At 43.2% G+C, this 19,726-nt stretch overlaps 2 protein-coding genes across 2 annotated transcripts in view; one reads left to right on the top strand and one right to left on the bottom strand.

Annotated features, from left to right (window-relative positions):
* Positions 1-4,181, bottom strand: part of KIF24 (kinesin family member 24) — a 50,397-nt gene extending 46,216 nt beyond the window's left edge. Inside the window, exon 1 of the mRNA XM_016130332.2 lies at positions 3,955-4,181. The gene's annotated coding sequence lies outside the window, so the exon portion shown is untranslated. The remainder of the gene's footprint in view (positions 1-3,954) is intronic.
* A 118-nt stretch (positions 4,182-4,299) lies between these two features.
* NUDT2 (nudix hydrolase 2) lies at positions 4,300-15,737 on the top strand. The gene is made up of 4 exons (XM_016130336.2): positions 4,300-4,444; positions 7,928-8,046; positions 13,040-13,173; positions 15,144-15,737. The coding sequence occupies exons 3-4, from the start codon at positions 13,047-13,049 to the stop codon at positions 15,458-15,460; spliced, it is 444 nt and encodes a 147-aa protein (XP_015985822.1). The 5' UTR covers positions 4,300-4,444; positions 7,928-8,046; positions 13,040-13,046; the 3' UTR covers positions 15,461-15,737.
* Positions 15,738-19,726: the final 3,989 nt, after the last annotated feature.

Genomic DNA, 19,726 nt, shown 5'->3' with positions numbered 1-19,726 from the left:
TTTTGTGTTTGTATCATACCTTTTGCATACCTCTATCACTGCATTTACATTCTGTAATAATTGTGAGTATATCTATTCCCTCCACTAGAACATGATCCTCTAGTAGTAAAAGAATATGTCTTATCAATCTTTTTATCCCCAGTATCCAAAACAATGTCTGGAAATAATAAACATTCTCTAATCATTTAATGAATAAATAAATATCCATACACTATTTTAAAAACTACATAAAAGCATCTGATATAATTTGTAGTCATAGGCAAGAGAAACTTTTGTATTGGGGTAATTTGATTACTTAGGAAAATCTGGCAGAGTTGGTAGTGCCCTAACTTACTGCTCCTGGGCAACGAAATGAAAGAAAGTGAATTATATTACTCAAATGAATTGCTATGGACACAGCTATAGTCACAATTCCAACTTTCATCCAGTTATTCAAGATAGTTTTTGAGGGACCTTTAATTAAGTTAGGCCCTCTTCTAGCCATTGAGGATACATCTGTGAACAAAACTGATAAGGTCACTACCTTCGACATGTATTGTTCTAGTGGGAGGAGATAATCAAATAAGCAAGATAATTTCAGATAGTAATAAGTGCTACAAAAAAATTAAGCAGAGTTAAGGGTCTATTTCACATTGGATGAGCAGAAAAGGCCTCATTCAGAGGAGAACATTTGAGGTGAAATCTGAAACAATACTGAGGAGTCATTCATGTAAAGAGCAAGATGAAGAGCATTCCAGGGAAGCACACTGGTCCTAAGGTGGAAATGAGCACAGTATGATCAAGAGAAGACCAATTTGGCTCTAGCACAGTAGGTGAAAGGGAGAGTAATATGAGGACGGAAAGGTAGGGGCCAGATTGAGCCATGTAAAGGTGTCTCAATTTTAATTTAAGTCATTGGACAATTTTAAGTAGAGAAAGGACATGATCTTTAAAGATCACTCTGCTAGTTCTGTGGAAAATGGATTATAGAGGGTGGGCAAAAATGGAAGGAAGGCGATAATTTAGAAAGCTATTAAAGTTAAACAAGGCAAAAAATAGTGACTTGGGAAAGATGTTTGCTTCTGTGAGGATTAATTAGGATAATGTAAATAAAATGCTAAATTCAATGTCTGACACAAACACCCAACAATAAAATGGTGTGAGATAATAGAAAATATATATTGGTCTCTACTCCTGGTTTCTGGCACAGTGCTCCTAAAACCCTTGTAATTTTCTAAGTAATAAGAGCATTAAGGACATTTCTTATTCTAATATTTGGTCTTAGACTTTGTCCCCGACCCAAGGGCTCCTAAAATCCCTGTAAATTCCTAAATGATAAAGCGCCAGGAGCATCTTTGGTTCTGAGGCAACTCTGGGTGGGCTCCTGGATGGGAGCTGGTCACAAGAAAGACCAAGCCATAATCAGAAGGTTGGAATTTTCAGCCCTACCTCCTATTCTCCAGAGAGGAGAGAGGCTAGAAACAGAGTTAGTAATTGCTCATGCCTATGTGATGAAGCCTCCATAAAAATCCCAAAAGTATAGGATTCAGAGAGCTTCCAGTTTGGTGAACACATCTACACTGCAAGGGTGACACATCCCAACTCCAGGGACACAGAAGTTCCCATGCTTGAGATCCTCCCAGATCTCGCCCTATGTGTATCTCCATCTGGCTGTTCATCTGTATCCTTTAATAAACTGGTAAACATTAAGTGTTTCCCTGAGTTCTGAGAGCTGCTCTACCAAATTAATTGAACCCAAAGATGGAAGTCATGGGAACCTCCAATCTATAGTCAAATCTGATGGAGATCGTGGCTAACTTGGGGACCTACTACTTGCAATTGGCATCTGAAGTAGTATAGGAGCAGTCTCACAGAACTGAGTCCTTCATCTCAGGGATTTGACAATATCTCCAGATAAACTGAGTTAAATTATAGGACACCCAGCTGGTGTCACAGAGAACTGTTTGGTAGGGGAAAAGCCCCCACATATTTAGTGACCATAAGTGTCATAAGTGAAGTATTTCGTGGGACTAGTAAAAGAGATGTGCAGGAGTAAAAGAAATGAGGTTTTCCCCTACACAGGAAAAAAGATACACAGGTACAAGTTTTTCCAATACAAATGGTACCTAATATTAGTCTATGCGTGTGGAAAAGTCTTATTTAATAAAATATAAACATCAAAATCCTGAGACAATAACTCAGGAAGTATACAATGACCACAGCACTTGAAGTATAAAAAGCAGAACTCATTTAACAAAATTTGTTGAAGTTCTACTCTGCACAAATTATGAACAGGTTTGCTGAGTCAGCATAGGAAATTGGATTAATAGATCGATTAATCTGTAAGGGATCTGCGAAGAGTTCAATGCCTCACTTTATACACAAAATAGTAGCCCAGAGAAAGAAACTGCTGTTTCTGCTGAAATTGCTATCTAAACTGGAACATGAGAGGATCATACCCTAGTTTCCCCCAAGGACATACTATGAATAGCTAAAGATTTTCAATAACAATGTAAACCAAAGTTTTTAATGAAATGCTTTGTGGGCAATACATTAATGTACTACACTAAGAATAATGTAATATTTATATAAAGCTTTTGATATAGTGATTTGCAGAGGGTAAATGCTCAATAAATGGTAGCCTTTACTTTCACCTGTATGGTCTTTAGAAGGCTGAGTGCGTGATGTCTACCTGACATTAACTACTTCATTAAGTTGATAGTAGGGCCACAGGAATTCTAATTCTATTCAACCATTTGATTTTCCAGATGGAAAAAGTGAGGTTTAAAAGGGCTAGATGACTTGCAAAGTCAGCCCCAATGAATGAGCTAGAGACGAAGCCAACAACAAACCCTGAATTCCCAGTTCAGTTTCCATTACATGTCACAGATCTGCAGTTTAGCTATAAGGTAGTGTTCAAACTTTTATAAGACAGTAATGAGAACATACCTGCTATACCTGACTTCTTTAGTCCTTTTGCTAAAGTCTTCACTGAGCTATGATTTTGATATAAAAATCATCGACAATGCAGATTGGGTTATATTGTCTTATGAGTTAGCAATGATATAATAGTATTGGTAATGCGGCTGTGTCATGAACACCTGATAAATGGATAGGCTACCAGAATAGCTATTACATGCGCTGAAATAGACTACAAGCAGAATACAAATGCAAAGGAGAAAATGATTTGAAGAGTGGTATTCCCTTTCACAAAGGGAAACTTTCGTTTTCGCTGAGTGGAAAGGCCAACAGTAAATTTTCAGATCCTTTTGCATATGAGATTAGGGTTTCTGACCCCTAGTCCCATAAAAACAAATAATAATCTGTGTATGGAAGGGGAAAACTGGACAGGCATAGAGGGAATCCAATCTACCTGTGGTGAATTAAATTCAACTCATTTCCTGAAAATCTACAATAGGCATAACTTGTTTTATTGCTCTTCACAGATGTTGAGGTTGCTTAAAAACTGAAGGCAACACCCTTCACCAGCAAAAATACTGCTACTCGCTTTATTGCGATACTCCTATTATGGTGATCTGGAACCAAACCCGCAATACCAAGATATGCCTCTTTGTGTAAGACACTGTGAAAGATGCTTGTCTTGACTCAAAGACCTCAAAATTATATGGGAGAAAGGAGGAGAATGGGACGCGCCTTAGTACACAAATTAATCAAGGCGTCATAGAAACGCTCAAGAGAGGTTAAAAAGCAAGAGGACTTCGAGACTCACAAAATGCTTCATGAGAGAAGTGTTGTTCAAGATAATCGCTGAAGAAAAGGCGGAAATATGGAGATGAAGAGTAGAAGAGTGGGTGAGCGTTTGCACAACCGGGAGAGGCCAACTCCCGGTCCCCACACAACCGCCTGCCTCCTCACGAGATGTGCGGGCGTCCCACGCACCCTCTTACACGCGGCAGGAGCCAAGGCTCTCCACCAGGCCTAACCCGCCCCGGTTCTCCTCCGCCCCTCTCTCACCTTGGAGGCTTCCAAATTCCTCCACGGTCAACCCTGTCTAAGGACAGAATTAGACGACACCGACAGGAGAAAGCTCCAAGGACGGCGGCGGAGGTGTTCAGTCAACTCACGAACTTGAGCCTGCAGCCAGGCCGCATCCCCATGGCAACGCCGCCAAGCGCCGTTTCGAACGCCCGCGCGCGGGTAGTTCCGCATTGTCCCCCAATGGGCAACCAGAGAACTCGTTGACGTTGGCCGCCTTCTCCTCTAGAAGACTAATCAGGGATCCGAAGAGACAGTAAGCGCAACTCTCAATTTCCATCTTTCAACCAATCATTCAGCTCGAGTGAAAATCTCGCGATGTTCTAAGTGAGAGAGCGGCGCCTTTGAGGCAGGTCGAGGATCCTTCTCCTTCGTACTATTGGTCGCCCAAAGCGCAATCGCGCTCTCGGGATTGGTCGATGTACTCTATCTCCGTCAAAGGGCCTCCTCTTGCCTGCCGCTGGTTCAGGTGAGTAACCTTACAGTGGGCCCTCTGGTGGTTCTCTGCCTAGAAGCTGAGCCTCTGAGCGATGGGCGTCTGCAACTGACTAATCTCGCGTCGCTGCAGGGTCAAAGGGGGGAGCGCCCTCCGCCTAGCTGTCAGCGAGGCATGGCCAAGCCAGCCTCAGCTCGCAAGATGTCATTTTTCCCATGTGCACAGAGAGAAGGGAGGGTTCAGTGCCTGTCGAGACTTGCTTGCCCCAGTACAAATGGGAATGGGGTGGATCGTCGGGATCCCTTAGTTCCTGGGTTTAGGACCCAGCGGTCCGAGCGCCATAATTTCCCCTTTCTGCGCCTCGGTTTTCACCTGTTGTTAAAATCTGCTTACTTTCCAAAAGAGATTTTATATTTTCTAATTGCTTCGTGTATCGAATGCATAATATCGCGGCAATTATAGCAGACGTAAAGAAAGTCACACAAGAGTTCCACCACCTAAAACAACTTTTTCTTTGTTCTGGCCTGGTTTTGGCCCTGTGTGTTTGTTATTGTATTTAAAATATATAAGTAAATTGAATGCAATCAAATAGCTAAATGTAAAATGCTAAAATAAAGTTGAGGCTAAGAGCAATGATGTTGGGAGTCAGGTAGACCTATTTTTGAGTTACTACTTAGACATCTCTGAACCATAGTTTCCTTTTTCCTCTTGTGAAAAATGGCGGTAACGCCTCAGAGGGTTGTAAAAATTAATTGAAATAACGAAGGTCAAACACTTGGCACAATGCCTGGCAAGTAGTAACTCCTCAAAAAATGGTAGCTATTAACTTCATATTAGAAACAAGCAAATATACTAGCCAACAGGTCAGTAGACTTACTGTAATTGAGTACCCAATTTTGCTAAAAACTTGTCAGTTAAAGAACTAATAATTAAACAATTCATTCTTCAAAAGAGTGAAATTTCTTCCTAGTACCTATATTAAAAGGACTTTATCTTGTGGGACCTTATACATAAGGAATATACATGGTGTGATGAACAGTGTATTTGCCAGCACTTTTGCAGAAAATATGAAAAATTATTCTTGATTCAACTATAAATAAATGCTAAAAACATGCCATTAAAACAACATAAATAAGCTTTCTGATTAACTTTTATTATAAGGGATAAGAGTGACTCACATATATTCAGTACTTCTGATATGTCAGACCTCTGTATACATTGTTTTAAATGCCACAACTATGAAAAGTAGGAGTTATCTTCATTTTACAAATGAGAAAAATGAGGCTTAGACAATTATTTATGCTCAAAGTAACACAACTGTTAAATTAGGGAGCTATGTCTTTCTCACTGCAAAGCTCACCATGCTTTTCTGTGTTATGCTATTCTGTTTCTGACTGAAAGAAGATGAAAATGCTTGGAATACCAGGTGCATGAGCAGACTTACCCAAATGGAGGGAGGTGGGCCGCAGAGGTACCTACAGTGACAACAAAATTTTTCTCTAATGGAAATTTTCACCTTGGGAAATGAAGAGATGGGATCAGATGATCACTAAACTCTAGACGCATATGACCATTTACCTTGTGGTTAATCTATAACACTTCAAGTTCAGCTTGTCCCAAACAAATCATTAGCGTATATATTACTTTCCATTTCACCTACTTCTCTTCTACCTAGTCACTCAAACTGAACACCTTTCTCTTTCTCTCCTTTGGACAATGAAACATAATGTTGATTTTCTCTTTGAGATATCTCTCAAATTCATCCCTTCCTCTCCTTTCTCATTGTCATCTGTAACTGTCTTGTAACTCATTGTTATCTGGACTGTTGGCAATAGTTTTGTAACTGTTTGGTCTCCTCGCCTGCAGTCTTTCCTTCTAAATCAGTGCTCCCCAACTTTTTGGCACCAGGGACTGGTGCTTGTATGAGAATCTAATGCCTGATGATCTGAGATGGAGCCGAGGTGGTGATGGTGATGCGAGCAACTGCAAACACAGATGAAGCTTTGCTTGCTAGCCTGCCACTCGCCTTCTGCTATGTGGCTCCTAACAGGCCAGTGCCAGTCCGTGGCTCAGGGGTTGGAGACTCCTGTTCACATTCATTTTGCACCTATTTTGCTTCCAGAATCTCTTTGTAAAATGTCAATCTGATCATAGTACAGCCCTGCCTAAAACAAGTCAAAGGCTCCTTATTGCCTACAGAATATAAACTAAACTGTTTAGCAATGGACTGTCATCTTCTGCTTGAGGGTCTTTGCCCACACTCCTTCTTTGCCTGGAGTGCCCCTTGTATCCATACCTTTATTCTACTGGTCAACTCCTAGCCATCCTTCAAAATCCTTATAGGTTACCCCTTTGACCTAAAGATAATCACTCTTTTTTCTTTGCTACCATTCCATCTTATACATACCCCTATGATGCACAAACACTCTGGTAACTTGTCTTTTTAAATATCTTCCACTTTCACTAGGCTTTGAACCTCTAGAAAGCAGGGCCTTTGTAATATTCAGCTTCATATCTACTCTTCAGTCCTGTCACACTGCCTGTCACATGGGACATGCTCAACAAATTTAAGATGAGTAAATGAATCCCTTCAGTCTCCAATTTTAGAATTCTCCATGTTTGCTTTCCAGAATTGTACAGTAGATGGCACTAAAAGGCCACTTAACAGAACCCCTTCACTAGGAATGATTTTTGTCCCAACTTGTCTGACTTTGGCCTCATCCTAGAAGCTGATATTCATGTTATTACAGGTGAAATCTCCTGTTTCCTTCCTCAGCCAAATAGCAAAGATAGCAAGATGACTCAGCAGCTTGGTCTCTGTGAGAAAAGAAAATGGCAGATGTCCAGGGAATGGTGCAGTTGAGGGAACATTTTCTTTGTCTCAATTTAGTCATTGGGGCTTTTTTTTCTTTTCTTTTTGTTTTTGTTGTTGTCGTTATGAGAAAGGGCTTTATTCATGGATGGGCAGCCCATTTCTGTCCGCTCCTTTGAAAGGGAAGAAGGGCATTAGAGAATAAGAAAAGATCATTATGATGTGGGAAGTAAGGGATAGAATTGCTTGTGGACTGGCGGAGTTGGCCCTCCTTACAGTGGAGTGGCCTGGGCAAATTTCCTGGACACCAGCACCCTAAGTTAGATGCTTCTCTGTTTATCCAAGGCTAGCATGAAGGCTGTTTCAATGCTTTATACTTGGGAACCCCCCAGGCTACTAGGTATACTTTCAAACATGGGTTTTAGGTTCCTATTTCCTAGGTAAAATAAGCAGAGGAGGCACAGAAATCCTTATCAGAGAGGCAAAGTCAAAGTTTAGGGGCCTCAGGCTACACTTTACCTCTCCAGTGTTGTCTTTGGGTACCAAGTTCTTCATCTACACCCCACTCCAACTAAAACCTATTCTGTGGAAAAGATTCCAGCCAGAGATCTTTAAAATTGTCCATACGAGTAATAGATCAAAGACTGGAAATTTGGAAACTGAAAGTAATTTTTTAAATCATTTGTGCATCTTCTCTCTCTCAGGGCCATTTGTGCTGCAAGCCCTGCTCTTTCATGGTAAGGAGAGCTGAATAACAGAAAAGAGTCTTTGGAGTTGGACTTGGATTCAAATCTCACCATTCACAGACCAACTATACCTTTGGGCAAGTATTTTAACCTTTTTGAATCTCAGTTTCCTCATCTTAAAATGAAGATAATAATGCTTATCACAAAGAGTTTTCTTGAGCATTTAAAAAGATACATGTAAAGAACCTGGCACAGTGTACTTGGCATAGTGTCAAAGCTTAATTGATAAGATGGTGGCATGAAACATTGTTTTTGCTAAAGGGATTTTTGACAATGAAGTACAAGTTGGGGGAGGATTTGGGGAGCTTTTTCTGTATTTAAAGGTATATTTGAGGGCTTTGGGGTTGAGCTATGCTTGCAATAGCACTGATTTGATGAAAATATTGGAACACAACACATCAGTATAGCTACTTACCTGTGAATTATTTTTTGGCACCTAAATCCTAAACCTCCTAGGTTGTGAGGGAATTCTGTATATAGAGAAAGACAAGAGCACTTTTCCTTAGCTTCTGGAACCTTCTGATGACATTGAGGGGTTTTTGTCATTATTGTTGTTGAGGTTTTTTTTTTTTAACCACCTAAGGCACTTCTCCACTTTCCTGAAGTGTGAATTGCCTGCTGTCAGCCCGGCGTTCTTACCTCTGCAATTCTGGCTGCAGGCATATTTGCATATTGGATGCTGTGTTTTTTAACCTCTTGAGGTTTTAATCCATTTGGAGTCTGTTTGTGTGGAGTGGGGGTAGGGAGGAAGAGCGAAAGGGAGAGGGATGCAGGTAGGCTTGCACGCCATCCAGCAAGCAGGCTCAGAATGCTGGCTGCTTTCAAACCCCAGGACTGTTTAGGCTCTGTGACCTCCGGAAAACCAGAAAACTTCCAACAATAGCTCCATTGACTTTTATGTAAATGACACTCTTTAGGAAAACACTGGGCTATTTCCCAAATTCCCAGAATTTACCCTGAGCATTTGTTTGAATGAGGGGTAGAAAGAGAGTTCTCTTGAGTCAATGAACATCTGTCGAGAGCTGCTGTGCTAAGTTCCAAGGAGACAGAGCTCATGGTCTGGCTCTTCCCTGCCAGAGGTACAGAGATTTACTATACTAGGTGTGCGTGCTTGCAGTGGCTTTGTACTGTGCCCATTTATCGAAGCTGGGATTAGGCTCTCCAGGATTACCTTCCTATATGGTTCCAGGTTAGAACTGACCTCGAGAAAATTTTATTCGAGATTTGGAAAGCTGAAATCAAGTTAAAGATAGAGCAGAATACCAGGATGGTGGAAGTACATACCTTTTAACACTGATCTGGCTCACCTTGTTGGTGCAGGATAGCACTAAGGCCTGCAGCTCCCCTACTCTTCCTGAATCCCTTTCAGCTACTCTGAGTCCTGGGCCAGGTGTACATTCAGCTCTCTGGCAAAGGGCTTCAGCTTCTCCTGTAAGTCACTGCATCAGTGAGCTTGGAGATGGTGAAAGGAAGTCACAGGTTTCAGATTGTCCTCATGAGTTTCAGAACTCGTAGGTTCTCATTTGTTCTCACAGGTTCCAATTTCCCTTGCTCTCCTCTACTTCACAACCAGCTTTCCTTCCCAACTGCTGGCCTTGCTGACCTATAAAGACTTCAGGCCTGACAACAGACACAGAGGCAAAGAGAGTTGCATGGATTTCTCCCTCAATTTCCATAACTGCACAAGGTCTAATTCTTATACTAAATCCTTAATTCTCTGTTGCTCATAGTGTTTGGCTTCTCTCATCAAACCCTATAGTAGTTTATTCCAGCCATGTGAAATCCCCAGAAGATGGAGCGATTTGAAGCCAGAAGGCTTCACAGAAGAGGTTACATCTGAGCTGCTTCTGAAATGATGAGCAGGAGGTTACCCATATGGGGAAGGAGGGAAAAATTCTAGAGAACAGCTGGCTTAAGTCAAGCAATTGAAAGGGCAAAAAGGAGTCCTTCCTTTCTAGAACAACTGTCCTGTTCATGGTTCCAGAGCATAGGTAGAAAGAGAACATCTGACCCTAGCTCTTGATCCTAGCTCTTCTGGTCCTATTGAGGTGAACCGTTCGTTGATCTGGTTCTTAGATGTGATCACCACTGCATATTGGAATCTACTGAGATACATTTTTGCTAGGGTTTGCCCTTGTCACTACCCTAAGTCCTTCCCCATAGGAAAATATTGGCCTGCTCCCCTTTCCCCATTGGCTCTACGTGGCTACCCCAGGCCTGTCTGTCTTGGCTTCCTCATGCAGGCATCTTTGTTTCCCTATGCTGTATTGGTGATGGCAGTGGCATGGAGTGGTGGGGCTTCCGTCAGGGCACTGTGCCCTCTAGTCTTGGATCCCTAAGCTTATCTAGGGGTTCTAACATTGATTCTAGGATTCCACCTGAGGCAGGGGTAAAGTGCACTACAGTTATAGCTTGCTAAAACTTTCTGAGCATCTTGATGAGGTGCAGGCGGTAGGTAGGGGGGAGACATGGGATCAGGTACTTGTTTCCACCTAAACCTGGAATCAGTAATTTGAAATCTTTGTTCACCAGTTTTGTGGTAACAGGGTGCTTCTTTCTGGCTTCCAGAATGGGTAAAGTTCTCAGCATAAATACGGAGACCAGGGAAACAGAACACAATGTTTAATAAAAACCTGCTACCACTTTACATATGTATTTTTAAACTCAAATGGGATCACAGTATACATACTTTTCTAAACCATACTTTTTTTACTTAGTATGTCTGAAAATCTTTTTACAAGCAGCACATTTTGTTCTATGTCATTTTTTATGGCTTCATAATCTATAATATAGGTATACTGTACTATATTTATTCCCATATTGACGGATATTTGTTTCTACCTCTTATCTGATATTGCAAACAAGGTTATGATGAACATCCTTTTGTGTGCATCTTAAACATATATTTCTATATGGTAAAGTGCCTAGAAATGGAATTGCTGGACCTAAGAGAATGTGCTATGTTTTTTTATAATTATAACCAAATTGCCCTCCTACAGGTATATACTAATTTACTCTCCCACCAACAGTATATGAGAGCACAGACCATTTCAGAAACCCATTTTGAGATGATTTCCAGTCATTAAAACTCTCATTATGGATTTAGAAAGGTTTGGAAAGGTCGCAGTGTTTGGTGTGTTTTTTTGGTAAGGAACCACTATTTCCTAGAACAGCACTCCCCAACCTTTTTGGCACCAGGGACCAGTGCTCCTATGAGAATCTAATGTCTGATGATCTGAGGTGGAGCTGAGGCCGTGATGCTGGTGTGGGGGAGTGGCTGCAAATACAGATGAAGTTTCACCACCTTGTCTGCTGCTTACCTCTCGTTGTGTTCCTAACAGGACAGGACTGATATTGGTCCACAGCCTGTGGGTTGCAGAACCCTGGCCTAGATATTACCATCTGTTATCAGTCCTGAGAATTGCCCTGGAAGAGGTTTCAGTTTGGGTCTGATTGTTATGTCTTTGATAAATGCAAGCTCATTTTGATTGAGAATCAACAAGGGACCATCAGCTCCTACCCCAGCCACTCTCTCTGCATCAGCTCTGCTATCCATGAGTACCAGCTCTTTTTTTGGTCCTGGAATCTTGCAAGTGAGGCCCTACTGACTCTGGCCTCTTCCCGTATGAGCCACCCTCCCAGGCCTTCACTGCTTTTGAAATAACCTGGCTTTCTTTCACTTCTGCAGTCCTACCTCAGGACTTTGCCCATGCTGTTCCCGCCACCTTTCTCCCCCTTCCCTTTACCAGTTTACCTTTTACTCATCGTTTACATCTCCATTCAAACATCCCTTCTTTCGGGAATCCTTCCTTGGTCTCTTAGATAATGTTAGGTTACCCATGACACATTTTTCCTTTGTAGCACATACCTATTGCTAATTATTTTTTAATTTGCTTCAATAAATATTTGTTGAATGAACAAATGACAAGAAATTTTTCTTTAGCAGAGCCTTACATGAAAGATCTTCCATATTTTTATTACCTTGATTACATGTCTCCTTTCAAATGATGAATTTTTTTTCACTTGAGATATTTCTACTCTTTTCCCATCATGTATTTTGTTGTTGTTGTTGACATTTTTTTTAAATGGAAAAAAGGCTACATGAAGTGGAAAAGACTAAAAAACTTTAGTCTTTATTGTATTTTTTATAATAAAATTAACAAGTGCCTTCTGTAAATTTCCAACAGTACAGAATTATATGGAATAGAAAATGAAAGTCTCCCCATAATCTTATCCTTGAGAACTATTAATGCTGTCTATCCTTCCAGACATTTTTATATGCATATTGAAATCTATTTACATGTCAGACACTGTTCTCAGCACTTTAGAGAAGTCATGTACATCCTCACAGCAACCCTTTGTGGTAGAACCGTTATTATCCTGTCTAACAGATGAGGAAACTGAAGCTTAGGAGCTAATCACACAGTGGCAGAAACAGAACTTGAACCCAGCCTCCAGATTCCCACTCTTGACCACTATGCTAGTTTGTCTCTGATGAAGTGGGAAAGAGACTTTCTATTATGTGTGCCCTTTTGAACTTTGAATTTTGAACCATGTGAATGTATAATATGAATAAAAGCCTAAAAAAATAAAAAACAGAAGTATTTAGTACACCAAACTACTCTTCCTAAGAGACTCCTCTGAGCCATCAGATACCACATTTACAGGTCTCTTTGCTCCAGAGACTCAGGCTGGAGGCCAAGGGAAATGGGATTGTAGATTCAGTAATAATGTACAGTATCTCTCCCATTCCCAGCATCTCCCAAGTTTCAGTGAGTTTGCTTCCAAGGATCTCCAGTCTCTTAGCACACATTCATTAGCCCTGTGGTTTAGCAAAGAGATCCAGAAGACTTGGAATTGAGCCACACTGACAGGGTGGGGACAGGGTCTCACAGTTATACACACAGGCCCATCTCAGATTGGCCCTTGACATGCTGCCTTTTTTGTAGGTGCTGAAGTCACTTTTAGCTGGGTCTGTGCTACACCCCAGCACCAGAGTGTTGTCCCCCAGTGTGGATATTCCTGATTTGTGTAACTTCCCAATGTCCCACATCTTTATTAAATTCTTAGACAGAACATGGCCCTGAGAGCATGTGGCTTGATCATCTTCCGAAGACGCCTCATACCGAAGGTGGACAACACTGCAATTGAGTTCCTACTGCTGCAGGCATCAGATGGCATTCATCACTGGACTCCTCCTAAAGGTGCAAGGCCAGAGGTGCTGGCTTTTGGGGAGATGCTAAGCGTTACTCAGAAATCCACCCTGCCAGGCCCTCCGTAAATCTTGCTTCCCAGTGACGATGCAGCAGGAGGGTGTGAGGTAGGGTAGGTAGGAGCACTTGATCCTTTCTACATTCAAGGTCTCCATGCCAGGCCAGAGCAGAGTTGGAGATAGAACTCTGTGACTGAATCTCAGGACAGAAGCATCACCTGGGTGTGTGTGCGTGTGTGTGTATCATTCACCAGAGTATCAGTCTCTTTGATAAATAGCTGAGGAGAAAAGACACTAGGCTGGGCATTGGGGTCCTTGGGGTCAAGTCATTACTGGGCTACAGGTCAGGAGCCCAGAGTGAACAGTTCCCATACAGAAAGGATCAGGACTTCAAAAGGGAGTGGGGTTGGGGAGGGGTGAACAAGGATCCAGAGGTGGAGGAAAACAAGGAAATGAGAACAGGAAATAAAATTTGCACATTTGAGTCTCACTAGAGAAAAAACAAGGTGAAAAAAAAAAAGAGACAGAAGTGTCATAAATACTATGAATAGGAATATTCATTCACACTTATTTCCTGACCACCTAAGTCACACTGCGTGGTACCTCAAACTTAAAGATTTCAAAGGACTCTTCAGAATATTTTCCTGCTTGGGCCTGAGGGAAGAGTTACCCAGTTAATATTGTTGGGAAGAATGCTGAATAGATGATGTTCAGAAGGGTATGCTCAGAGACCCCCATATACTTATAAGGGAAGGTGACATCCCAGATCAGTCATCTCTGTCACCACCAGCATCCGTCCTGCTTTCCTCTCTTGATACATTACCTACCTGTCTTTTTGTACATGACTACATGAGGTGCTATATGGAGAAAATTCTCCAGAAGCCATGAGCTAGGATGGATTCTTAAGTCCAAACCGCTGATTGCTTTCTGTTGGAGCTGTGCAGCAGCAGCTGACTCAGGGCAATGCTATGATGGCCCCTGGGAAGAAGGAGAGCTAGGATATAGCCCCATCTCCAAACCAAGAAGGGGACAGCTAAGAATTCCTGCTCTCCATGAGCTTCTGAACCAGGAGGCCCCCAGCAACTTGCTGGAGCCATGTGTTGACAGAGGCTGCCAGACTCCTCCCAGTCCTTGGCTCCTCTGGGCAAGCTGAGAATGTGCGGGGAGGGCCTAGAGGCAGAACTGAGGGCTGCTTCAGTCTGCAGAGCTTCAGGTTCTCCTACAACAGTTTCTTGGCAGCTGTCTGCTTAGTTTTGGGTCTTGCCAACAAATTCTCTTAGAACTTTTTCTCAGCTTGTCCTTAGTCTAAGTTCCCATCAGGACTTTCCCTATGAAACTGGAATCTGGTCTTGCTCAGTTAGAAAGATGAAAACAATTTGGAAGAGCCTTGATAGCTACTTGGAAACAGCTGCTGGTGCTGCAGTGCGTGGTTTTGAGCCTGTCTGTTGGCCCTGGGACTTCAGAGACCAACTGTAGACAGTGTTAAATCCTTACTGTGGATTGTAGGCAAAGTGCTCCTTCTTCAGCCAGCTCCCATCTGCCAAGAAGGGACTGCTTCTCCTTGGGAAAATCACTTTAAGGTCTCCAAGGGAAAGGTCTCCCTGAGGATATGGGATGAGGAGAGTTCCAAAGAGCAAGAAAGCAGAAGTCTGAGGGGGACCATCTCTCTCACCATCAAAGAGCAGTATTCTAGACCAGACTTGCCAAACACATGGTCTGTTTCACTCTCTGCAGAGAAGACGGAGTAGGGAGGAGGATTTTCCTAGACACCACAGAGCCAGACACTATCTGCCCTACACTCCATTCCTAGGTATGTTAGGATGTTGCCACTCTCTAGACTCTCTTTAGCCTAGCAACAGCTAGAAAAGTCACCAAAGATCCCATCTTTAAATCATCTAATCTGGAAAATTCAGCTATTTTGAAGATTATCTGATCCTCCTTTCTTTCTTTTCTCCTAACCAGGCCATGTGGAACCAGGAGAAAATGAATTGGAAACAGCCCTGCGGGAGACTGAGGAGGAAGCAGGGCTAAAAGCAAGCCAGCTGACCATCATTGAGGGGTTCAGAAAGGAGCTCAATTATGTGGCCAGGAAGAAGCCTAAAACAGTCATCTACTGGCTGGCGGAGGTGAAGGACTACGACGTGGAGATCCGCCTCTCCCACGAACACCAAGATTACCGCTGGCTGGGGCTGGATGAGGCCTGCCAGTTGGCTCAGTTCACGGAAATGAAGGCAGCACTCCAAGAAGGACACCAGTTTCTCTGCTCCACAGTGGCCTGAGCTGCCTGAAACAGAGTAATTTGCTTCAGTAGGATCCTGAGGACCTTCTGAAATGAACCCACCTTCAGCTCCAGGGAAGGTTTTTCTAGTCTTTGGCTCATCATAGCAAAGAGTAGATAGGTTAGTAAAATAAGCTGAGGACTCTCAGAGGAGAGCAAGCAAAAATCTTAGCTGGGTAGAAAGAAAGGCAAAGGAGGAGTTTAAAAAAAAAAAAAAAAAAGGCCAATAAGTACATCCTTGTACTTAATAAATTTCAAGCAGAGATCTGTCCTTCTAACCTGTTGTATTTATTTCTTGGACCCTCGCCCTCGGGGACAAGAATGCTAAAGTGAATGGAGCACTGACCTTGGTCAGAGGGAATCCTGTGTCCACACACGGTACTCCAGAGAAGCTAATGGAGGCAGGGGAGTCAGAATAGGAGAGACCCAAAACTGCCAGGGTCATTCTCCTGCCTCTGGAACTCCAAGCCCTCTTACCCCACTGTTTCCTGTGTACCTGAGGCTTAAGAAGGTAGATGGCCCTGGAAATTGCCTATATGTGGGGTACTTTGAAGATGAGGTGCCAGAGGGAAAACTCTGCTTTCGAATATCTTATATAGTGGAACTGGAACACAGGAATGGGATCTGTTCTAGTCACTAATGTATCTCTCCTGGCACCAGGAACATATATTGTGGGTGCTCATTAAATATTTTCTAAAATAATTAGAGACCCAAGAAACTTTAGGACATAGCCCAAATCACAACACGGAAAGGAAGAACAGGCAACCCTGGGCCACCAGGTCAGTGACATATGTACTCCAACCTCTTGGCCCAGTTCTGCCTCCCAGAGTCATCATGGGCCTTGTCAGCATGACTAAGGTCACTGGCAAGAGGCAGGCCCAGGCTTGGGGAGCCCCTGCTGGGCCACCCAGCAGCCCTGTCGCTACACATGTGCTCTTCTCATCTGCAGCTGCTTTCTCAACCTTTAGCAGGCCCTCATTATTGTTTTTTCTCTCTTTCCACCTACTCCCTTTCTCCACAAGTCAACTATAAGACCCAGAGGCTCAAGAGTTGGGTCTCAGCCCTCTTTTCCCTTGCTACTAGGACTCAAGGAATTCAGGGCAGGTGTTAGATCATACAGCCCTTCCAGGAGCTGTTAGCAGCTGGATTCATGTGGATTTTATTAGAGTGTTGCTGCCCAATGAAGTGCAGAAGATTGAATAGGAAGGGGCACTGGCAAAGGTCAATCTGGATTACCAGGGTCAAGAACTGCCACCCCCAGAGGAAGGAGAGAGAAGTCGCCCAGGTCTTAAGCAGGCTTCCAGATGTTTTCAGTCACTGGTTCTCCGTGCAGACAGGGCAAAAGTACTAGCGAACAGGATCTTGGAGCACCGCCAGGGACCTGAATGGTTTTGTTCCTCACCCCTCTGAGCAGCATTCTGAAGGAGGCCTGCTGCAGGAAGTTTTTGGAGCTTAATGTTCTCTTTCTAGGCCAGCAGGGACCACATCCCATTGATTTAATAAATGCCTGCTGGGCAGTGGTGCCAAACCACAGACTAGCTGCCTCCTAACAAGGGCTGGCCAGCCCTGTGCTGCTCAGCATGGGAGGCTGTGGAATCTTAAGATGCTAAGACCTCATATGTCAGAGTTAGAAGAGACCTGGAAAATGACCTGATTTTGCTGGTTGTTTTTATAGTTGGGAAACTGAGGCTTAAGAAGGTAGATGGCCCTGGAAGTTGCCTATATGTGGGGTACTTTGAAGATGAGGTGCCAGAGGGAAAGCTCTGCTTTCGAGTATCTTGTATAGTGTTCGGGTCATTCCTCCAGACCTCACAGAATTTTTCATTAAAACAGGTACTTTGGAGAATGGGAAGGCATAAATTATATTCAGCTGCTCACATTGCAGGAAGATTTGACAGCAGGGTGGGACCGGGGCATGTTATGGGAGGTGGATAAGGGTGGGAGAGAGTGGAACTGAGACTGGAATGTGGCAGGGGAGTAGACTTTGTCATCATCACCACTTTGCTTCGGGCCGGCTGGAAGTTCAAGAGCTGTGGGGCTAAGACTTCAATTTCCTCTTCAATCTTAGACCCTCCGAGCTCCAGAGTATCTCCTGGAAGCTTTCCCTAATAACTACCCATCCTATAAACACCATCCTGTTTCCTCACCTGTACCTGAAGAGACTCCTCTTGGAACTCTACCTGTTCTCCCCACTGCCACTTCCATTACCTCAGGGTGAAGAAGCATCCAATGGACTTATCCCCACAAGGGTGGTCTTAAGTTGCCCCCTCCTAGGGACATTTAACAAATGCTCTGGACAACCAACATGTCCCTTTGACCCCCAAAACACCACGTTACACCCCCACAGTAGGTGCTTGTTTGCTGGATTGAAGATCCAAAGGAATGAAGGTAGCTTTTAATGGTAGTTTTAATGGTAGAATTTCAAGTGAAATATTTGTGGGGGTGTCGGACCCCAGCTGGGAAGCAGAGGCTAACTTCATGTGTCCAGCCTCTGCCCCCCCTTGTCTTCTGTAGAGGAGGGCTGTGCCAGCCCCCCTGCTGCCCACCAGAGGCTGTGCTACAGGTGCCCAGAGAGACCTGCTTTTTGCCTTTCCCCCAAACCGCCCCGCCTGTGCTTCCCTTCTTACTCCACTTCCTGCTCAGGATTGTGTAATAGGAAATTCCCAACTGGGCTCCCTAAGGAGGGGAAAGGGGGCTAGGGAGAGAAAAACAGCACAGGATACAGAGTACAGAGCACAACCTCTTCCTGTTCTTCAGACTGAGAACTCTCAAAGACAGGGCCTCTTCCTCTTCTGTCTCATTCTTCTCCCAACCTTACCCCCAAACTCAGAGCTTGCCACATAGGAACAAGGATTCTCCCCTCCCCTAATAGGTGAAGGGGGTCAAAAGGTAAAGACTTCCAAGTATAAAATGAATAAGTCCTGAGGATACAATGTACAGCATGGTGACAATAGTTTATAACACTGTATTGCATATTTGAAAGTAGCTAGGAGAGTGGATCTTGAATGTTTTCATTACAAGAAAAAAATGTATGGTGACAAATATTAACTGGACTTATTGTGATCATTTTATAATATATACACATATCGAATCATTACATGGTATACCTAAAACTAATACAATGTTTTGTCAATTATAGCTCAATTTTAAAAAAGAAGAATTCAGCCTCTGTTTTCCCCTATATTCCATTAAAATAATGAAAAACATTAAAAAAAAAAAAAAAGAATTCTTCCCTCTGCTCAAGCTGCTAGAAAGATCCTTAGGCATAATGAATAGCCTTAAGATAAAAACCAGGTTGTTCTTTGGGAACTGGAGTATGCCAGAGAGGGGAGGGTGTCAGTCAGCAGAAGTCCCACTGAGTCAGACAATGGCCAGGAAGGAAATCACTCAGTTGCCACAGTAAATTTCTTCAAGGCAGAGTCCAGGAAGGTCACCCCTCACAGCGATGGGCTATGCAGCTGTTCCCAGAATGGAAGGTAGTATTTCTTCAAATGCTTTTCAAAATATGTTCAATGTTTATGTTTGACAGCAAAACAGAAACAGAAAAGTGAAGATTCAGGTCTTAGAGGCCTTGAAGACCAGAGCTGGATTTTTTTCATAAGTGACATAATTAAATTTCAGAAAGACTTCCTTGACTGCTAAGTGGATTGGATTGAAGGGTCCAAGAGTATAAAGAGTTAGGAGGCCACCACAGATGTCCAGGCTAGAAGTGATAGGTCTGACATAGGGATAGTTGCCAAGGGATGGAGAGGTCAAAATTGGCTTTGGACTAGAGGAGGGGACAAGAAATCTCAGTGAGGGTAACTGTCAGAATTAGACTTACCTTGGAGCCAGCCAAGGTGAGAGACACTTTACCCAGATCTGGGGGAACAAGGGCAAATACCCTACCAGAAAATTCACATCTTGGGCTTAGAGAAAGGGCTTTGCCAGGGTTCAGCTGATTCATATGGTATTGGAAGGAAAACTGAGGCAGACAGACCCTCAGCGTGCACATAGTCACCGAATGAGGGCATTAGGCCCTAGTCCCAGATTTTCTGTAGTGACCACTCAGTCTCTCCCCATTATCCTAGAGAAGGGAGTTCCCATTCCTTCATATCAGCTCCCCCACCACCAACAACTAGCCCCGGGGAAAATGGGAAACCAATGAGAAATTCCGGCAGTAACAAAGCTGCTAAAATCTTCTGCTAAAATCTTCGTGAAGGAGGGGCAGCCTCCACCCCAATCCAAATATGCAGGGAGAGAGAAATAAATTTTGAATGCATAAGAG

The sequence above is a fragment of the Rousettus aegyptiacus genome, unplaced genomic scaffold (assembly GCF_014176215.1).
Source record: "Rousettus aegyptiacus isolate mRouAeg1 unplaced genomic scaffold, mRouAeg1.p scaffold_m13_p_3, whole genome shotgun sequence".
Lineage (NCBI taxonomy): Eukaryota > Metazoa > Chordata > Mammalia > Chiroptera > Pteropodidae > Rousettus > Rousettus aegyptiacus.
Note: the sequence above shows the minus strand (reverse complement) of the source record. Positions and strands in the feature narration are given on the sequence as shown.

What these genes read in the sequence shown, in the direction of transcription:
- NUDT2 (XM_016130336.2), top strand. Translation starts at nt 13,047, where the DNA reads ATGGCCCTGAGAGCATGTGGCTTGATCATCTTCCGAAGACGCCTCATA. An exon ending in TCACTGGACTCCTCCTAAAG is followed by an intron (nt 13,174 to 15,143) that starts GTGCAAGGCCAG and finishes TCTCCTAACCAG; the next exon opens with GCCATGTGGAACCAGGAGAA.